This window comes from Artibeus jamaicensis, unplaced genomic scaffold (assembly GCF_021234435.1).
Source record: "Artibeus jamaicensis isolate MK-2021 breed Jamaican fruit bat unplaced genomic scaffold, CSHL_Jam_final contig_924, whole genome shotgun sequence".
NCBI classification, from domain to species: domain Eukaryota; kingdom Metazoa; phylum Chordata; class Mammalia; order Chiroptera; family Phyllostomidae; genus Artibeus; species Artibeus jamaicensis.
In genome coordinates this window covers 1,368,132-1,384,900 of record NW_026522015.1, presented here as the reverse complement: position 1 = coordinate 1,384,900, position 16,769 = coordinate 1,368,132, and the positions used below count along the sequence as shown (strand labels likewise).

The following is a 16,769-nucleotide window of genomic DNA, read 5'->3' as shown; positions in this document are numbered from 1 at the left end:
TGATGTCATTTTTCTTCCAAATATTTAAAAACATTAAAAATTTAAAAAACAACTGTAGACCCCTTTTATACACTGATGGTAGGATAGCTTTCCAGGAGAGCAGTTTGTTAAAAGGCTTTAAATGCATTCTTTGGCATGCTTTTTGACACAGCAGTTCCTTTTCTAAAATTTATCCTAAGAGTTTCAATGTGAAAATGTGAAATTTATTACAAAAAATTAATAAATAATAAAATAATGAAAACCTTAATAATAAAAATTAGTCACAATAAAAATTAGTGAAATTAGTTTTTAAATAATGTTTTACTTTTTAATACAATTGACATACATTATTATACTAGTTTCAGGTATATAATTTAGTGGTTAGAACTTTATATAACTGACAAAGTGATCATCCAGGTAAATCTGGTACACATCTGACACCATACATAGTTATTACAATATTAATGACTACATTCCCTATGCTATACTCTACATCCCTTTGACTGTTTTATGACTGCCAATCTGTATTTCTTCATTCCTTTACTTGTTTTACCCATTTCCCTCAACTCTTCCTCTCATATAGGAATTGTCAAGAGTGTTCTCTGGATCTATGAGTCTCTTTCTATTCTGATTATTATGATTTTTAGAGTCCACATATAAGTGCAATCATATCACATTTTTTTTTCTCTGCCTGACTTTTTTTACTCAGCACAATACCCTCTAGGTTGATCCATGTTGTTGCAGACAACAAAATTTCATTCTTTTTTATGGAAGACATTCCATTGTATAAATGGACCACTTCTTTATCCATTAATCCATTGATGGGCAGTTAAGTTCCTTCTATATCTTAGCTGTTGTAAATAATGCTGCAATGAACACATGCATGTATATGTCTTTTTGATTTAGTGCTCTGTTTCTCTGGGTAAATACCCAGAAATGGAATTGCTGGATTCTTCTTTGTCTCTTGTAGCTTTTGTTTTAATCTATTTTGTCTGGTGTAAGCATCGTTTTATGTTTTGTTTTATATCCATTTTTATGAAGTACACTTTTCTATCCCTTTACTTTCAGATTATAGGTGTCTTTCCATCTGGAGTCTCTTGTAGACATTAGATGTCTTGTTTTCTTACTAATTCAGCCACTCTATATCTTTTGATTGGAGCATTTAATCCATTTACACTTAAAATAATTATTGATGTATATGTACTTATTGCCATTTTATTATTCATATTTTTGGTTCCCCTTCTCCTCCACCTCCTTCTTTTCTTCTTCCTCTTTATTCTTCTTCAAGGAGACACTTTAATATTCTTGTAGTACCCATTTGTGGTGAACTCCTTTATCTTTTTTCTTATCTGGGAAGCTTTTTATCTGTCCTTTGATTGTAAATGATAGCTTTGCTGGGTAGAGTAATCTTGGCTGTAAGTCCTTGCTTTTCATCACTTTGAATATTTTTGTGCCAATCCCTTATGACCCTTAAAGTTTGTGTTGAGAAATCAGTCTAATGATAGCTCCTTTGTAGATAACTAACTGCTTTTCTCTTGCTGCTTTTATGATTATCTTTTCATCTTTTACCTTTGGTATTTTAATTATGGCGTGTCTTGGTGTGGGCCTTTTTGGGTTCAACTTTTATGGGACTCTGTGTTTTCTGGACTTTATTTCCTTCACCAAGTTAGGGAAGTTTTTAGTCATTTCTTCAGATAGATTTTGAATTTCTCTCTTTTTCTGGTACCCCTATGACACGGATGTTGTTATCCTTGATCTTGTCCTAGAGGTCCCTTAAACTGTCTTCGTTTTTTTATTCTTTTTTATTTTTGCTGCTTTACTTGGGTGTTTTCTGCTTCTTTGTCTTACAAATTGCTGATTCAGTCCTCTTCTTCATCTACTCTACTGTTGATTCCTTCTAGTGTATTGTTTGTTTCTGTTATTATATTCTCCATTTCTGACTGGTTCCTTTTTATGGTTTCTATAACCTTTTTACTATTACATTTTTAATCTTCACCCAAGGATATGTTTATTGATTTGAGAGAGAGAAAGAGGTTGGGAGAGAGAAACATTGATTTGATAAACATTAATATGAGAGAAGCATCAATCACTTGCTTCCTGTATACTTCCTGACCAGGGATCAAACCTGCAACCTAGGTATGTGTCCTGACTGAATTGAACCCACAGCTTTTTGGTGTGCAGGATGACACTCCAACCAACTGAGCCACCTAGCCAGAGCTCTATGACCTTTATTATGCTCTTGAAGTTCTAAGTTCTTTGAGTATTATTATAGTCAATATTTTTATATTCAGTGTTTTGAACTCTATCTGGTAGTTTGCTTGTCTCCATTTAATTTAATTCTTTTTTTCTGAAAATTTCTTTCATTCTTTTATTTGGTAACTGTTTCTTTGTCTCCCCAGTTTGGCTGCCCCTTTATGTTTGTTTCTATGTATTAGGTAGATCTGCTATGTCTCCTAGTCTTGGTAGAGTGGCCTTAGGTAGTAGGTGTCCTGTAGGTTTGGCCTTCCTATTCACTCAAGCCAGATGCTCCAGGTGTACCCCACATGTGCACTAACCTGTTATATTTGAACCTTTATCACTCTTGGCATATCAATGACTTCTAAGCTTATTGTCTAGTAGGACCAGCTGCAACTAAAATGGGATAACTACTGTTCAGGGGCCCACCCCAAAGAGCAAAACTTGCTTCTTCAGCCCTGGTGCCTGCAGCTTGTGTGTGTCTTTCATGGCAGTGGTTGGGTTGTACTCTAGCATGTTTTATAGTTGTCCACCAGGTATGCTGACTCTGGGGCCTCCCAGAGGTGCAGGCTGCTTGTTCCCTGTCTGGGACCACCTGTCATTTGCTACAGAGTGATCTACAGCTTGCTACTTTTGCTGATACCTAAGAGTGGCCAAGCTGCAAACTTAGTCCAGCCATAGCTAGTGTGGACCTGGGGCCTCTGAGCAAGAAATTTGGGGCATGCCGAGGCCAGACGCTGCTTGTTTGGAGTTTTCAAATTGAGATATTTTAGGAAAGTCTGCAACATGAGCTTAGACAGGATGTTTGTATGGAAAAGCTACAGGAAGTGGCTTGCCTGGGCCTGGTAGTTGGGTAGGGTGGGGTCTCAGGGAATCACCAGGGCAGGGTGAACAGTGTTAGTCAGATTGATGGAGATTTGGATATGGCACCAAACTGCATATGCATGGGGTGTACTCAGCAAAGGAACAATGGCTTCTGCCAGCACTTCTGTCTGAGAGATATCTGACCCTCCACCTCTCACCATCAAGCCAGATAATTCTGTTCCTCCCCATATGTCCCTGGAGCTTTTTGAACACTTGCCTTAGCACTGGAGCTCAGAGTGAGTTAGTCCAAGTAACTTTGTGTGGGCCCTTAAGGGGAAAGCCTGGGACTCCAAAATTCTTTTGTCTTACCGAGCTGCAATCCTTGCTGGTTTTCACAGCCAACAATTATGGGGAACTTTATCTTCCTGGCATTGGAGCCCTGGGCTATGGGTCCTAATGTGGGCCTGGGACATCTTGCTCCTCAGGGGGGACCCCTGCAGCCTAGATATTTTCCCCAAGTTTTATTTGCCACATATTGTATGGGACCAGCTTATTTCATGTTGCCCTTCCTCTTACCAGTCTTGATGTGGTTTCTTCTTCTGTATATCCTTAGGTATATGATTTCTGGTTAGCTAGATTTCAGGTAATTCTGAATTATGGTTGTTCTTATAGTTTAGTTGAAAATTTGATGTGGTTGTGGGAGGAGGCCAGCACTATGTTTACCTACTCTGTCATATTGATTGGAAGCTGAAATTGATTTTTAAATTAAAATGTATTTAAATTTTATATACAAGGCATACAATTTTAATGACAACTCTATGAGGTAGTTACTTTATAATCTTTATTTTATATATAAGGAAAACAAGGTGCAGAGAAGTTAAATAGCTTGTCCAAAATCATTTACCTCATAAACAACAGGGCCTGGATGTATACTCTGGTCTGTGTGTCTCCTAAGGCCTGCTTTTATCCACTGTCTCTTATACTGCCTTTGAAATCTATGACCATTGGTAGGGAGTATTTTCACAAATTGAAGTTCATTTATATAATGGAATAATGACAACTTATCACTATTTCTTTTTAATGAGCACTTAGTATGTGCTAGTCTGTGTGCTAAGTGTTTTAGGCATATTTCCTCTTTGTAACCACCCAACACAGCTATATGATAAATCATATTAGCCTTATTTTAAATTTGCAAAGAAGTAAAGCTTAGATAACTTAAATCCCACAAACTCATAGAGTTTATATTTAACTGCACTAAAAAAATTAACTTTAAGTATTTATTATTTATAATAATCCAGTCAGAAAATAGAAGACACTGTAGGTATTTTCACTGATTATTGATTTAGGACTTGAACATAAGCAGTAATATATTGTGTCAAACACAGGATTTTTTTATGTTAGCTGATTTTTTTAAAAGTGGAAACATTTGTTGAATGAATAAGTACATTGGATCTCTTACCCCAAATCTACATATTTTGGACTATTTTACTGCCTTAGTATGGAGAATTCTATTTTAAAAGACTGGAGTAACTCTTTTCCTTACTGTGGTCCAGAAGGAGAATTCACTGAGTGAAATGTTAGCTCCAGAGAGACATTGGGTGAGTCACCAAAGCAACCTTTCATTCTACCTGTAATGGCCACATCTTCATTAGAAGGATAAAGGACCTTATATCAGCTTTTCCTTCAATCATGTTTTACTGATTGAATGGTATTTAGTAACTCCATAGAAGAGATACATGTTTAAATTACTTTGGCCCATTGGGTAATGAGCTCTACTCATCATCATTAATCTCTGATTGGCATTCACCTTTGTAGGCTTTTTTTTAAGTTTTAAATATAATTTATATTAGCATATTGAAACAAATGTATATAATATATTTAATAATCATTTAATAAACAAATAATTCATTGACAAGCTATATTCATTATCTTGCATACATATTCACATTCTTCTATAATTATACTAAGTATATATTTTTAATAGTTTATTTTTATTGTATTTTTTCCATTATGATATATCCCCTATACTCTCTCTCACCCCCATCCACTCTCCCCACCCCTCTCCCTGCCATCACCGTACTGTTGCCTGTATCCATGAGTTCTTTTGCTTGTTTGCTCAATCTTTACACCACCACCCCCATCTATCAGCAGGCTCAAAGTATTTATTATTTCTTCTGGGTTTTGTAAGGTAGATCTTATGCTCTCATTCATTTTATTTTTTATTTAAAAAATATTTCATATATTTATTCTTAAAGAGAGGGGAAGGGAAGGAGAAAGAGAGGGAGTGAAGCATTGATGTGTGAGAGAAACATCAATTGATTGCCTCTAGCACAGGGCTGTCAAATTCATTTTCACCAGGGGCTACATCAGCCTCTCAGTTGTCTTCTATGGGCTGAGTGTTAATTTCAACTCCTAACAGTTAAGGAGTATTTACATTTATACAGTCCTAAAATTATATTTGCCCTTTGAAGGCAACCATGAGGCTGATATGGCCCCCAGGGAAAATGAGTTTGACACCCCTGCTCTAGCACATGCCTAGATGGGGGATTGGACCTGCAACTCAGGCATGTAACCTGACTGGGACTCCAACCAGAGACCTTTCTTTTACTTTGCAAAAAGAGATGGGGAGAGTAAACTAAAAGCCAGATATGCTTAGAAGTATGAATTTTAACAGAAGTATGTATTATGTGCTATTCTGAGAAAAGACTGTGTATGCAAAGTGCTACCCAGATGCTGAAGGAGCCAAGAGACCAAAGAACAAACAAATCTATCTTGTTGGTTTAGAGAGTTTAGTGGGGAACTTATATGCAGAAATGGGTGCTGGGCAGCAGTATGACATTACGATCTCTGCATCTTTCACCTTTTTAAAATATATTTTATTGATTATGTTAGTACTGTTGTTGCATTTTTCTCCCCTTTATTCTCCTCCATCCTGTACTGCCCTCTCACCATCATTCCTGATCTTAGTTCTTGTCCATGGGTCATATGTATAAGTTCCATTTCCATACTACTCTTGATTAAGAGTAGTATGGAGTACCCCTGGTCTTTTTCTACCTACCATTTATGTTTCTTATTCCTCATACCTTTTTCTTCATTCTTCCCCCACCCTGCTGATAACCTTCCATGTCATACCTTCTGGTACCCCTATGATTCAGATATTGGAATATTTAAAGTTGTCCCAGAGGTTCCTAAGCCTCTCCTCATTTTTTGAATTATTGTTTCTCCATTCGGTTCTGGTTGAATGTTTATTTCTTCTTTCTGATCCAAACTGTTGATTTGAGTCCCAGTTTCCTTCCCTTCACTATTGGTTCCCTGTACATTTTCCTTTATTTCACTTTTCATAGCCTTCTCTTTTTCCTCTATTTTGCAACCATACTCAATCGATTCTGTGAACATCCTGATTACCAGCATTTTTAACTGTGCATCTGATAGGTTGGCTATCTTTTCATTGCTTAGTTGTATTTTTTCTGGAGCTTTGATCTGTTCTTTTATGTGGGACATATTTTTATTTTGTCTCAGCTTACCTGTTACATAGTAAGGGGCAGAGCCTCAGGTATTTTCCAGGGTGAGGCAACCCAGGTTGCTGTGTTGTGGCACTGTATGTGGGGGAAGGGTCCAAGAGGGAACAATGGTGCTTGCTTGGCTCTTAGCCAGGTTTCAGTCACTTCCTCTGCTATCCACAATCAAATTGGGCCCTTCTCATGCTGATTCCTGGGTGTGTGGACTGTGTACATTCTAGGACCTTGTGGGTCTCTCCAGTGAACTCTCCTGTGAGGCTGGGATTTTCTCCCACAACCGCAAACCCCACACATTTTTCTCAGTCAGAGGTTGTGAGGCTTTATTTCTCTGCACTAGAACCCTGGGTTGCATAGTCTGTTTTGCTCCCCAGTTGTTCCTCCTGGTTTATCCACACACAAATGTGGGAACACCCACTTCACTAGCTGCTACCTCGCCTGGTCCTCCAGCCACTGCCTTACCTCAAGTCCTCTCTGCTGGGATGCCTATCTCTGCCCCTCCTCCTGGTCTGGATGAATGTTTCTTCTTTAAGTCCTTGGTTGCCAGACTTCCATACAATTTGATTTTCAGGCAGCTCTGTTTTATTTTTGTTTTTAAATTTGTTGTTGCCCTTCCTTTGCTTGTGCGGGGAGGCAAAGTGTATCTACCTACACCTCCATCTTGGCTGGAAGTTCATCTTTCACTTTCTTGATTAGTGTGTGGATATTTAGGGGAAGACCAGATATGGGAAGGACCTGGGGCCAGGGTAAGATAATGAGGTAGGTAACATCTAGAGCTCCTTGCCCCAGAAGAAGGAGTAATGGAAACTCTGTGACTCGCTGGAAATCTCTGTACACATTCCAGAGTCTACTCAGTGATTAAGGGTGTGGGCTCATTCACTCAGAAGTTAAGCTGGTATATTAGCTTGAAACTGGACTCAGCTTTTTAAGATAGAGTCAGCACTGTCCATACATGTGCTATCACAACAGAGGACAAACCCCTCACTCCACCTAAGGGATAGGATACCAGGTCAGGAATGCTCTTTCCTGGGAACTTAAATTTGAATGGACCAAGGAAGGAAACATACCTGGTCATCAGGTTATAAGATATACCAAAGAGAGAAGTTGATGTTGGATGGAATTTCCAGGAAGAAGAAGCTACATGTATAGAAACTCAGGAAGCAGGATGGAGCATGGGCTCTTTAGGGAACAAGTAGATTAGTTAGTAGCAAGCAGGAAACTGAGCTGCGTGAGACTTGGAAAGGTAGGTAGCATTCGTGCAAAGAGGTGCTTATGTATTATACTGGGAGTTTATTTTGTCAGTGGGGAAGAGTGTCATTGCATTATTGTAGGCAAGGGAATGAGTCACATTATCAGATTAGCATTTTAGAAAAAATAATTATTGTGGTTGTGTGGAACTCAGGTTAGAGGAAATGAAATTCCAAGGAGACTTATAAGTCTAGCACAGTAATAATAGCCAGCATTTATTGAGCTCTTATCAGGCACTGACATAAACTTTAACTAAGTAATTTCATATAATTCTCACTGCAACCTATGGCAGTACTGTTATTTCTTAGTAATATACACTTTGGAAAAATGAGTTTTAGAGTAGCTAGGTAATTTGCCTAAGATCATACAGATGGTATATGATAGAAAAAAGATGAACAAAGGCTGAATGATTGCAAATAATAATCTTAATTACATTGCCATACTGCCTCCAAAAATAGTTTTTATAAAGACTGACATTTGAATGTTTGCTCTATGTATTTGTTCAACCATTTACATGGATTATTTTATCTAATCTAAATAAGAGATGTTGAGTGCCTTTCAAGCACTGTGACAGGGGGCATGGAAGGAAAGGACTTCCTTGGAGATTCATGCAGAATTGTCTTGCTGACAAATTCAGTATAGGAGGATGCATGTAGAATGGCTTCCAGATTTCTAACTGGGACAACTGGGTGGTATTTATGAGAACTGGGGAGAGGAAAAGGAGCAGGTTTTGACAAGAAAGTACTTAGTTTGTTTTGAATATGTGAAGTTTGAGGTACTAGTAGGCCATCCTAACTGGAAATGTTCGATAGGGATCCAGAGAGAGGAGTCACTGGGATAAGGGTATAGTGAATGCCAGAAACAGCGATAACAACACAGAAAACCTTTATCTAGATGGAGTGTGGCCCAGATGGTGTCATGAATTGAATATGACTTTTTATATCAGCATGATCCCAGTGGTAGGGTTTACTGTTCTGGAGCTGTCTCTCAACCTGCCTATTTTCTCCCCACTTGTTCTCCACCTTGACACTCTACACTAAAGACTTCATTTCACCTGAAACGACACCTGTCTTCTTAAATGACTGTCTTCTGAACAATGGATAAAACTTGCAATATTTTAGATATTGTTAGTGGTTTAGGGCTGCTGCTGGTTATTGTAATAATGCATTTTAACTGTTATTTTTCACTAAAACATATGTCTTCAGGATGCTTAAGCAAAGAGGACTCATGTAGCAGTGTGATCTATGCAACAAACTTAATATGATAGAAATAGAAACTCACAAATTTGGTTGCAAATGTAAATACAGGTGGTTACAATACATGCCTTGGAGAAAGTCCAAAATGTTGAAGAAAGCAAAGTGATTCCTGTCTAGTAGTAAGATAATAATTTTTCTATGGAAATCACTGATCTTATAAGAAAATGTTGGCTATTATATATTATTAAATGCTATTTAGCATCTATTCCACTTTAATGTAGCCAGATTGCACTGGAGGGAACTTGGGTTTTAGCTTTTTTTTTTCTCTTATGCTCTGTCAGCAAAGTAAATTCTAAATCCCTAAAATCTCTTTGCCAGACTTTATGCTCCTTAAGGCTAGCAAGGCTTGTGTCTTATTAACTTATGTATCAATCCAAGTACTTCCTATCGCGGGTTCTAGAAAAATTTCTAGGTCAAAATGGAATCTTTACACATTATCTGTCACTATTTATCCACACAAGAATTAGTAGTTATTTTAGGCTGCTAATAGACATATTTACTGCAACAGTTTGCTTTTAACCTCAGTGAGTAAGGTCTTAGGTAATTTTATTTTAAGCTTACATTCACAGTTTTAGTTTTACCATAGAGGTTATTGGTTCTTTAATGCCATTATTTCTTTTTCTTCCTCTTAAGACATTAAGAACCTATATAAATAGCTGTTTATAAATAAAAGAAAACTTTAGAATCCCTTTGACATAGAAATGTGGAAGGTTCTCCTCAGTGACAAACTTTTGGTATGAATTTGAGGGGTACATTGTTTATATAGCCTTGCTTGTACTTAGGGAGGAATGAATGTGGACACTTGAGATTATGTTGCTGCCACTTTGCAGTGACCACACGTATAAGAGAGCATCTTTACTTGCTTCAATTCAAAGTGCTAGGGGACAGATGCAGGCTTTTGTATGATTTGGAGGGACTTTTGCTGTATCTACAAGACTCTCTTTTCATCAGAGTTCCCAGTGACTTCAGTCATCAGTGTTTTTTCCCACCCTTACCTGCTGGGGCTTCATCTTGTGGTATTTCAGCCTGTTGTCAATGGCCTCTTTAACATGCTCAGGGATGTACTCCATGGGGAGAGGGGTCCAGGCTTTCAAACCAACAAGGTGCAAAGACCAAATATGTATCTTCTTATCAGGGGAAGGAAAGTGGGGTATTCTATGCCTAGAGAATGAAAAAGTACTATGAAATACCAAATTAGATATTGACTTTTACATGCACTCTTCAAGGATATACTTCTATCTCTTCAGACATCTTATTTTGCTTTCATTTTTCTCTCACAGTTGAATCCAGCATGACCTCCCTTAAATCTAACAAGCATGTGGTTGAGTCTAGAATGTTGCAGCTTTCAGTTTAACAAAAATTTTCTGTCTTTGATTCCCTGGCATTAAGTTTATAAGATGTGTTTTTGTTTCTAATGACAGCACTCAATTCTTCTCTCCTCTCCCTTTATCCAGTCCCTTTTCATATTTTCTAAAGACAAAGGCCAAGAAATCAACTCAGTCAGGTCTCATCTTTGAACTGGTCATAAAGAAGCACTTTTCCCAGTCTCCAGCCAAAGAATGTACCTTGTTTTGTTCTCAGGCTGAGCTATCTCAATGGCAATACACACTTCACCTCCATGTTTCAAAGGAGGGTTTTGAAGGAGACTTGATGATACTTTATATCACGTATTTCACTCAGAACCTGTATCTTTCCTACTATTAATAACCAAATTTTTGTAACATACCAAATGTATTTCTACAGAAATTCTGACTTAAGAATGCTAACCTTTCTGAGAGTTCTGATTTAAAACTCTATGTATAGATTTTAATAATACTGTGAAAAAATATTTTTTTCTTTTGAAAATTGCTAGGCCACTTAAACCACTTTCAAACAACTGTTATGTCCTAAAATCCTATTGATTTTACTTTTACCTGCTTCTAAAAATGCTTTATTTCTTATATTTAAAGTAATTTAGAATTAATTTTATTTTTAGAACTCTATAGTATTATGGATAAGTATTCTCTGTGTCCTACGTATTTATGGTTCCATGTCATTTAGCAAATGACAGCATACATAATAGGACTATTTATGGTTGTTTTAAGAATAGAACACTTTGTTGATTTTGTCAAGACCTGATATATATCTTTTATTATCACATAAATAATAGAAATTCACACTGTAATCAGATAAGTCTTAGAGCCCCTCAAGCAAAGATGTGATTACAGATACAATTAACAGTTGTGCCTTGACAATTTTTGCTTAAATGATTAACAGAGATTTTTATCTCACTTAGAAAAGAAGGTACTCCTCTCCCATTTCTATCTGACAGAAGTTGTTTTTCCCCAACACTAGGCATGCAAGAAGCCTCAATGAAGCTTACCGAGTCTCTGCATGAAGTCTATGAGCCTGATTGGTATGGGCGGGAAGACGTGAAGATGGTCGGTGAGGTAAGAGCCAGGATGGCAGCATGCCAGAGGCCTTGGGGGCTTCTGCAAGGCTACTAGCAAATTCTGCCCACTCAGCCTATTTCCTGAGTCCATCTCACCACTTCTTGGTCTTAATCATGAGGGGATACCATGTACTCAGAAAAGCACCATACAGATCTGCCACCTAGATCATCCCCAATTCAGTGATTAGAGAACTGATTGTAAAACCACTTAGGTAGAAAGCTGTGTGTTAAAAATCATTTTTCCTCAAAATAAAAATAGCATTTTTCTATCTCTTACTCCATATCCTGACAGTGCATTTCAGCAGGAGAATGGGTACATGGCATGAGTTTGTGAACCTGCTTCACCTCTGCACCCTTTCTTTTCCCATCCCTCCTCAAAAGAAGGGACAGGAACTTGAAAGAGCATCTATTTCACTTAAAGAACACATAACCCATTCACTGCTTGGAAGAACCTGAGGAGAGATGCAGTTGGCCTGCTAATAGGAGTTTGACTTGTGGAGGACTTTGTTCTTCGACATATCTGAACACCTGAAATCCATCTCTAGCTGAGAACCTTCTAAAAGTGAGCAAATGGGTGTCACTCTTTTGAAGGTAGAGTGGGGAAGATCTGTGTGATGTGTGAGGTTGGATGAGTTCTTTAACCTTCTTGGGCTTTACTTTCCTCATTTGCAAAATGAGAATAATACTTGTGCCTACTAATAACACATTTATAGTTTTTGTATTTATGTCACTGCCATCATGCACAATGCATGTATTATTACTGGCATTAGAAAGCCACCTGTTAGGGGTTCTCTCATATCCAAGTTCTTTATTAAAAATGAAGGGTAGTTTGTCATACCCCACTGCATGGAGCCAATTGCTGCTCATTGAAGCATAGGAGACCAGGGAGATACAGCTTCCATGTCTCAGGGGTAGGTATGATATGTGATGAGCTGACCATCTACACAACAGTTGGAAAAATGGATTAACAGTTCAATGCCAGGCTGCTCCTTGAGAATTCTGACATCTGCAGTTTGATCTTTATAATCTCATTATGACTGAGAGAAAAGCAGAGATTTATTTATGAGGAAAGCTCTTGTTGGTTCTGTTCCCTCTTTTGAAAACTTTCAGGATATGAATTTTCCAAAACTAGCCTCCACATACCATTTTCTAATGCAATTATTAAGTAACTACAAGAAATATTGTAATGCAATATTCTAATGCAATTATTAAGAAATATTGTCACATTTCTTCAATAACAAAAACACTGTTTTAACATTATGTTAAATGCTTAACTCATTTTGTAAATTTCTTATTAGTAGGGTATAATTTAGAAATTTGTCATGAAATGAAGAGTTTTTAAGGGAATAAGAGACACCTGTGTTACTGGCTTTTCAGAACACTACTACATTGTATGAGTGGCAGATGCCATTGTTGACATTTATTTCTAAGGAAACAGAGGTTGCTAGAATTTATGGAATCTTCAGTTGGAGATCTAAATATGGATTCTTTGAATGGTGAAAGAACTGAACACTGCATTTTAAGAGGGTCTATTCAAATCAGAAGAGGTACCTTTTTATACAGAGGATTTAAACATTTTTGTATGCATAAAATGTTTGATTTTGGATCTGTAACAAATAGGATTGTTTTTTGAAGAAACGAAAAGAAATATCCCTCTCACGCCCACCCCCCAATATAATTGCAACACAGTAGAAACTTATCTCTCTTACATAAAGGACGTTGAAGGTGGTGAGCCAAGGATGGTGTGCTGGACTCACAAGCATCAGGGGTCCATCTTTGACAGTCTCGCTGCCTCTGCTAGGTTTAGGATGACTCTCTGAACACTGGCTCTCATTTCTGCATTCTAGTTAGCAAGAAGTAAAATGCATGAAATATTAGCATCCTTTATGGGGTACTTTCTGAAAGTACATCACATTGTCCAGAACTTAGACTCATGGTTACATTTAGTGCAGTGAAGGCTGGGGAATATAGTCTATCCTAGGCAGCCCTGTTCAAATGACCTCTTTTTCCTTAGATAGTAAAAAAAAAATATGACAACAGTCAACAGAACAATAGGCATGTTGTATGAATGAGTCAAAATGATACCTATTTTTGTATGATCAGCAAAAAGTATGTTTTGGTGTGCCACAAAATTTTAGTGATTATTTTATGTGTGCTATGAAATGAAAATGGTTGAAAATAGCTGATTTAGTCTAATGCCTAGACATAGTGATAGTAGTAGTAGTAATATCTAATATTTATTGTGTATTTATCATAACTGGTACTCTATAAATGGAAGATCCTTTCCCATTATGGCAATAATTTTTTTGCTCTTTTTGTGGAAGTTTCAGCAATGGTAGTTTCTTTGGAGTGGTTTCTAGTTTCCTAGATGGCTTCAGAAGCAATCCATGTGGAATTCTTCACAGTTTCTTAGCCCCAAAGGTCACCAATGAGGATCTACATTTTTTAATAATTCAGAATCAGAAATATATATTTTTAATGAGCCAAACTTTTAAATAGCTTATATTGTAATTTAGAACTGGTAGCTAAACTGTCTAGATATTTTATTGTATTATTAAACAATCTACATTCTTTCTAGCATCTATTATCTGGGAACACATTACTTGTGAAATATTTTAGTTTCAGATGTTTTTTAGAAGTTTGGTGAAAGGTATTCAATTAGATTAATTCCACATTTATCACTTTATTTCTCTTTTTATTTCAGAAATGTGATGTGTTATGGGAAGACTTCCATCAAAAGTTAGTGGATGGGTCCTTGCTGACACTGGATACCTATCTGGGCCAATTTCCAGACATAAAGGTATTTTACTCTGTGTCTGTAAAGGGAAGAGTTGAATGATTCTATGTACTTATGGAAACATGAGCAAGAGGAATCAAAAGTCAAAGACAATTGCTAACTTTTTGTTTATTTGAGTAGGATTTTTATGCTGTTCCTATCAGTTTGAAATTAAATATAGTTATGGAAATCACATTTTTTCCTTGAGTGCACTGCTCTAGCTTTTTATTTCTCTACAGAAGTCTTTTTAATTTTATAGATACAAATCAGAAATCAGAGAGCCCCCATATTTTAATCTTGTTTGTGTTAAAACCTTTTTATTATATAGCATTTGACAAGAGTTTATGCTAGAATAAACAACAATTACAAGGAAAGAAGAAATCTCATTGCAAATGTGAAAGCAAAGTCTGATTTTTCTTTGTGTACTGTTTATTTTGCATATGTTCATAGCACAGCTGCATAGTTTCTCTCCTTGACATTTTCTGGTTCAAATCAAATTACAGTTGAGCCTTGAACAGCATGTAGGTTAGGGGAATCAACCTCTGTGCAGTTGAAAATTCACACGTAACTTTTGGTGCCCCAAAACCTTAACTGTAGTTGTCCCTGGGTACCCATGGGGGATTAATTTCCAGAACCCTTGCAGATGACAAAATCAGTGGATGTTCAATTCCTTTGTACAAGGTGGTGTAGAGCAATGCATAGCATCAGCTCTCTAATTCTGTAGATTTCTAACTACAGATTGAAAATACTGTTTTCAATCTGTGTTTGGTTGAAAGTGAAAATGCACACCATAGTATAGAGATAGCCAACTTTATATTTAGTGAAAAGAATCCATGCATAAATGGACCTTTGTAGTTCCAATCTATGTTGTTAAAGGGTCAGCTCTATTAAAATGTAATCATTTCATATGCATTTGCATCTGGATCTAAAAATATTGTGTCTAAAATCTTTATCTTATATGACACTTGGATCATTGAAAGGGAAATGCAGAAATGAAGGTTTGAATATTGTAGATTTGGAATTGACTTTAGAGGTGAAGATGGATTTTACTCCACCAAAAAACTACTAGATTTAATAAATGCATTCAGCAAAGTAGCAGAATACAAAATCAGTACTCAGAAATTGATGGCATTTTTATACACTGGTAGTGAGCTATTAGAAAGAAAAACTAAAAAAGCAATCCCATTTAATATTGCAATAAAAATTATATAAGATATGTAGGAATAAATTTAACCGAGGAGGTAAAGACCTGTACTTGGAAAACTATAGGACGTTGAAGAAAGAAATTGTGGAAGATACAAATAAATGGGAGCATATACCATGTTCATGGATTGGAAGAGTTAACATTATTAAAATGTCCATATTCTCCAAAGCAATCTATAGATTCAATGCAATTCCTATTCAAATATCAAAGCATATGTCACAGATCTAGAATGAATACTCCAAAAATTTATATGGACCAGAAAAAGATCCCAAATAGCTTCAGCAACCTTGCAAAAGAACAAAGGTGGAGTATCACAATACCTGATATCAAACTATACTATAAAGCCACAGTATGGAGACTGACTGAGGAATGCGATTGAGTGGGCTTGGGTGAAGGTGGGCAAGGGGAGAAAAAGTGGGGACAACTATGATAGCATAAATAACGAAAAAAGAGGTGTTTTTAAAACCATTTAGGTTGTCTATAGCAAATGGTAGCATTAACAGGACTATCCCCTACCCCCAGTTGTTTTCTTTGATCAAAGAAGAGTGCCAAGTAAGACAGCCACATACTTTCCTTTCTGTAAACTGAGAAAGTCATGAACCAGCATCTGTGGGCATCTGCAGTATCTCATTAGGTGACTTTTGATGAGAAGTTTCATTCTTGCCTGGCTGCCTTTGTAGCCATTGCCCAACACCAGATAATAATCTGTAGTAATATACATTGGCCTTGGCCATGAAACATAGTGAAGCTTCTTGGCCAAAACACCACTCATGTCAATAAATTAATTTCCTTGGGTCCACACACAATGCCTAATGCTAATTGACCAACATCTCCAGAGTGTATTTTGAGATACCAGGAGCACCCAACAAGAACCAAAGTGAATCAGACTAGTTACATTAGCCTTGTTGGGAAAAAGTCAAAGAGAACAAATCCAAGTCATAAATTCTCAATGATGTTATCATAATAAGCAGCAGCAGGCTTTATTGAGCCATTGCATGAGTATGTTCAATTAAAATGTATATGTCAGTCTTTTTAATTTTCTGAGAAATCAAAAAATTAATTAAAAAAATTCTGCTATCTCCTTGTTGATTTTCTGTCTGGAAGATCTATCCATTGAAGTCAATGGAGTGTTAATATCCCCAACTATGACCGTATTTCTGTCTATCTCTCCTTTTATGTCTTTCAAGACTTGCTGTATGTATTTAGGCGCTCCTATGTTGGGTGCATAAGTGTTTACTAAGTTATATCCTCTTGTTGGATTGTTCCCTTTATCATTATGCAGTGTCCTTCTTTGTCTCTTACTACAGCCTTGGTATTAAAG

The 16,769-nt window shown here is 36.8% G+C and overlaps 1 protein-coding gene across 6 annotated transcripts in view; it reads left to right on the top strand.

Moving 5' to 3' along the window:
* The window catches only part of AMPH (amphiphysin), a 276,775-nt gene that overhangs the window by 170,222 nt on the left and 89,784 nt on the right, over positions 1-16,769 (top strand). For 5 of the 6 annotated variants that reach the window (XM_053655127.1, XM_053655126.1, XM_053655124.1 and 2 more), the window contains exons 4-5: positions 11,372-11,466; positions 14,173-14,268. In XM_053655127.1, coding sequence (XP_053511102.1) covers positions 11,372-11,466; positions 14,173-14,268 — 191 coding nt within the window. Of the gene's footprint in view, positions 1-11,371; positions 11,467-14,172; positions 14,269-16,769 lie in introns of those variants that run through there. The other variant, XM_053655125.1, reaches the window with a different exon arrangement.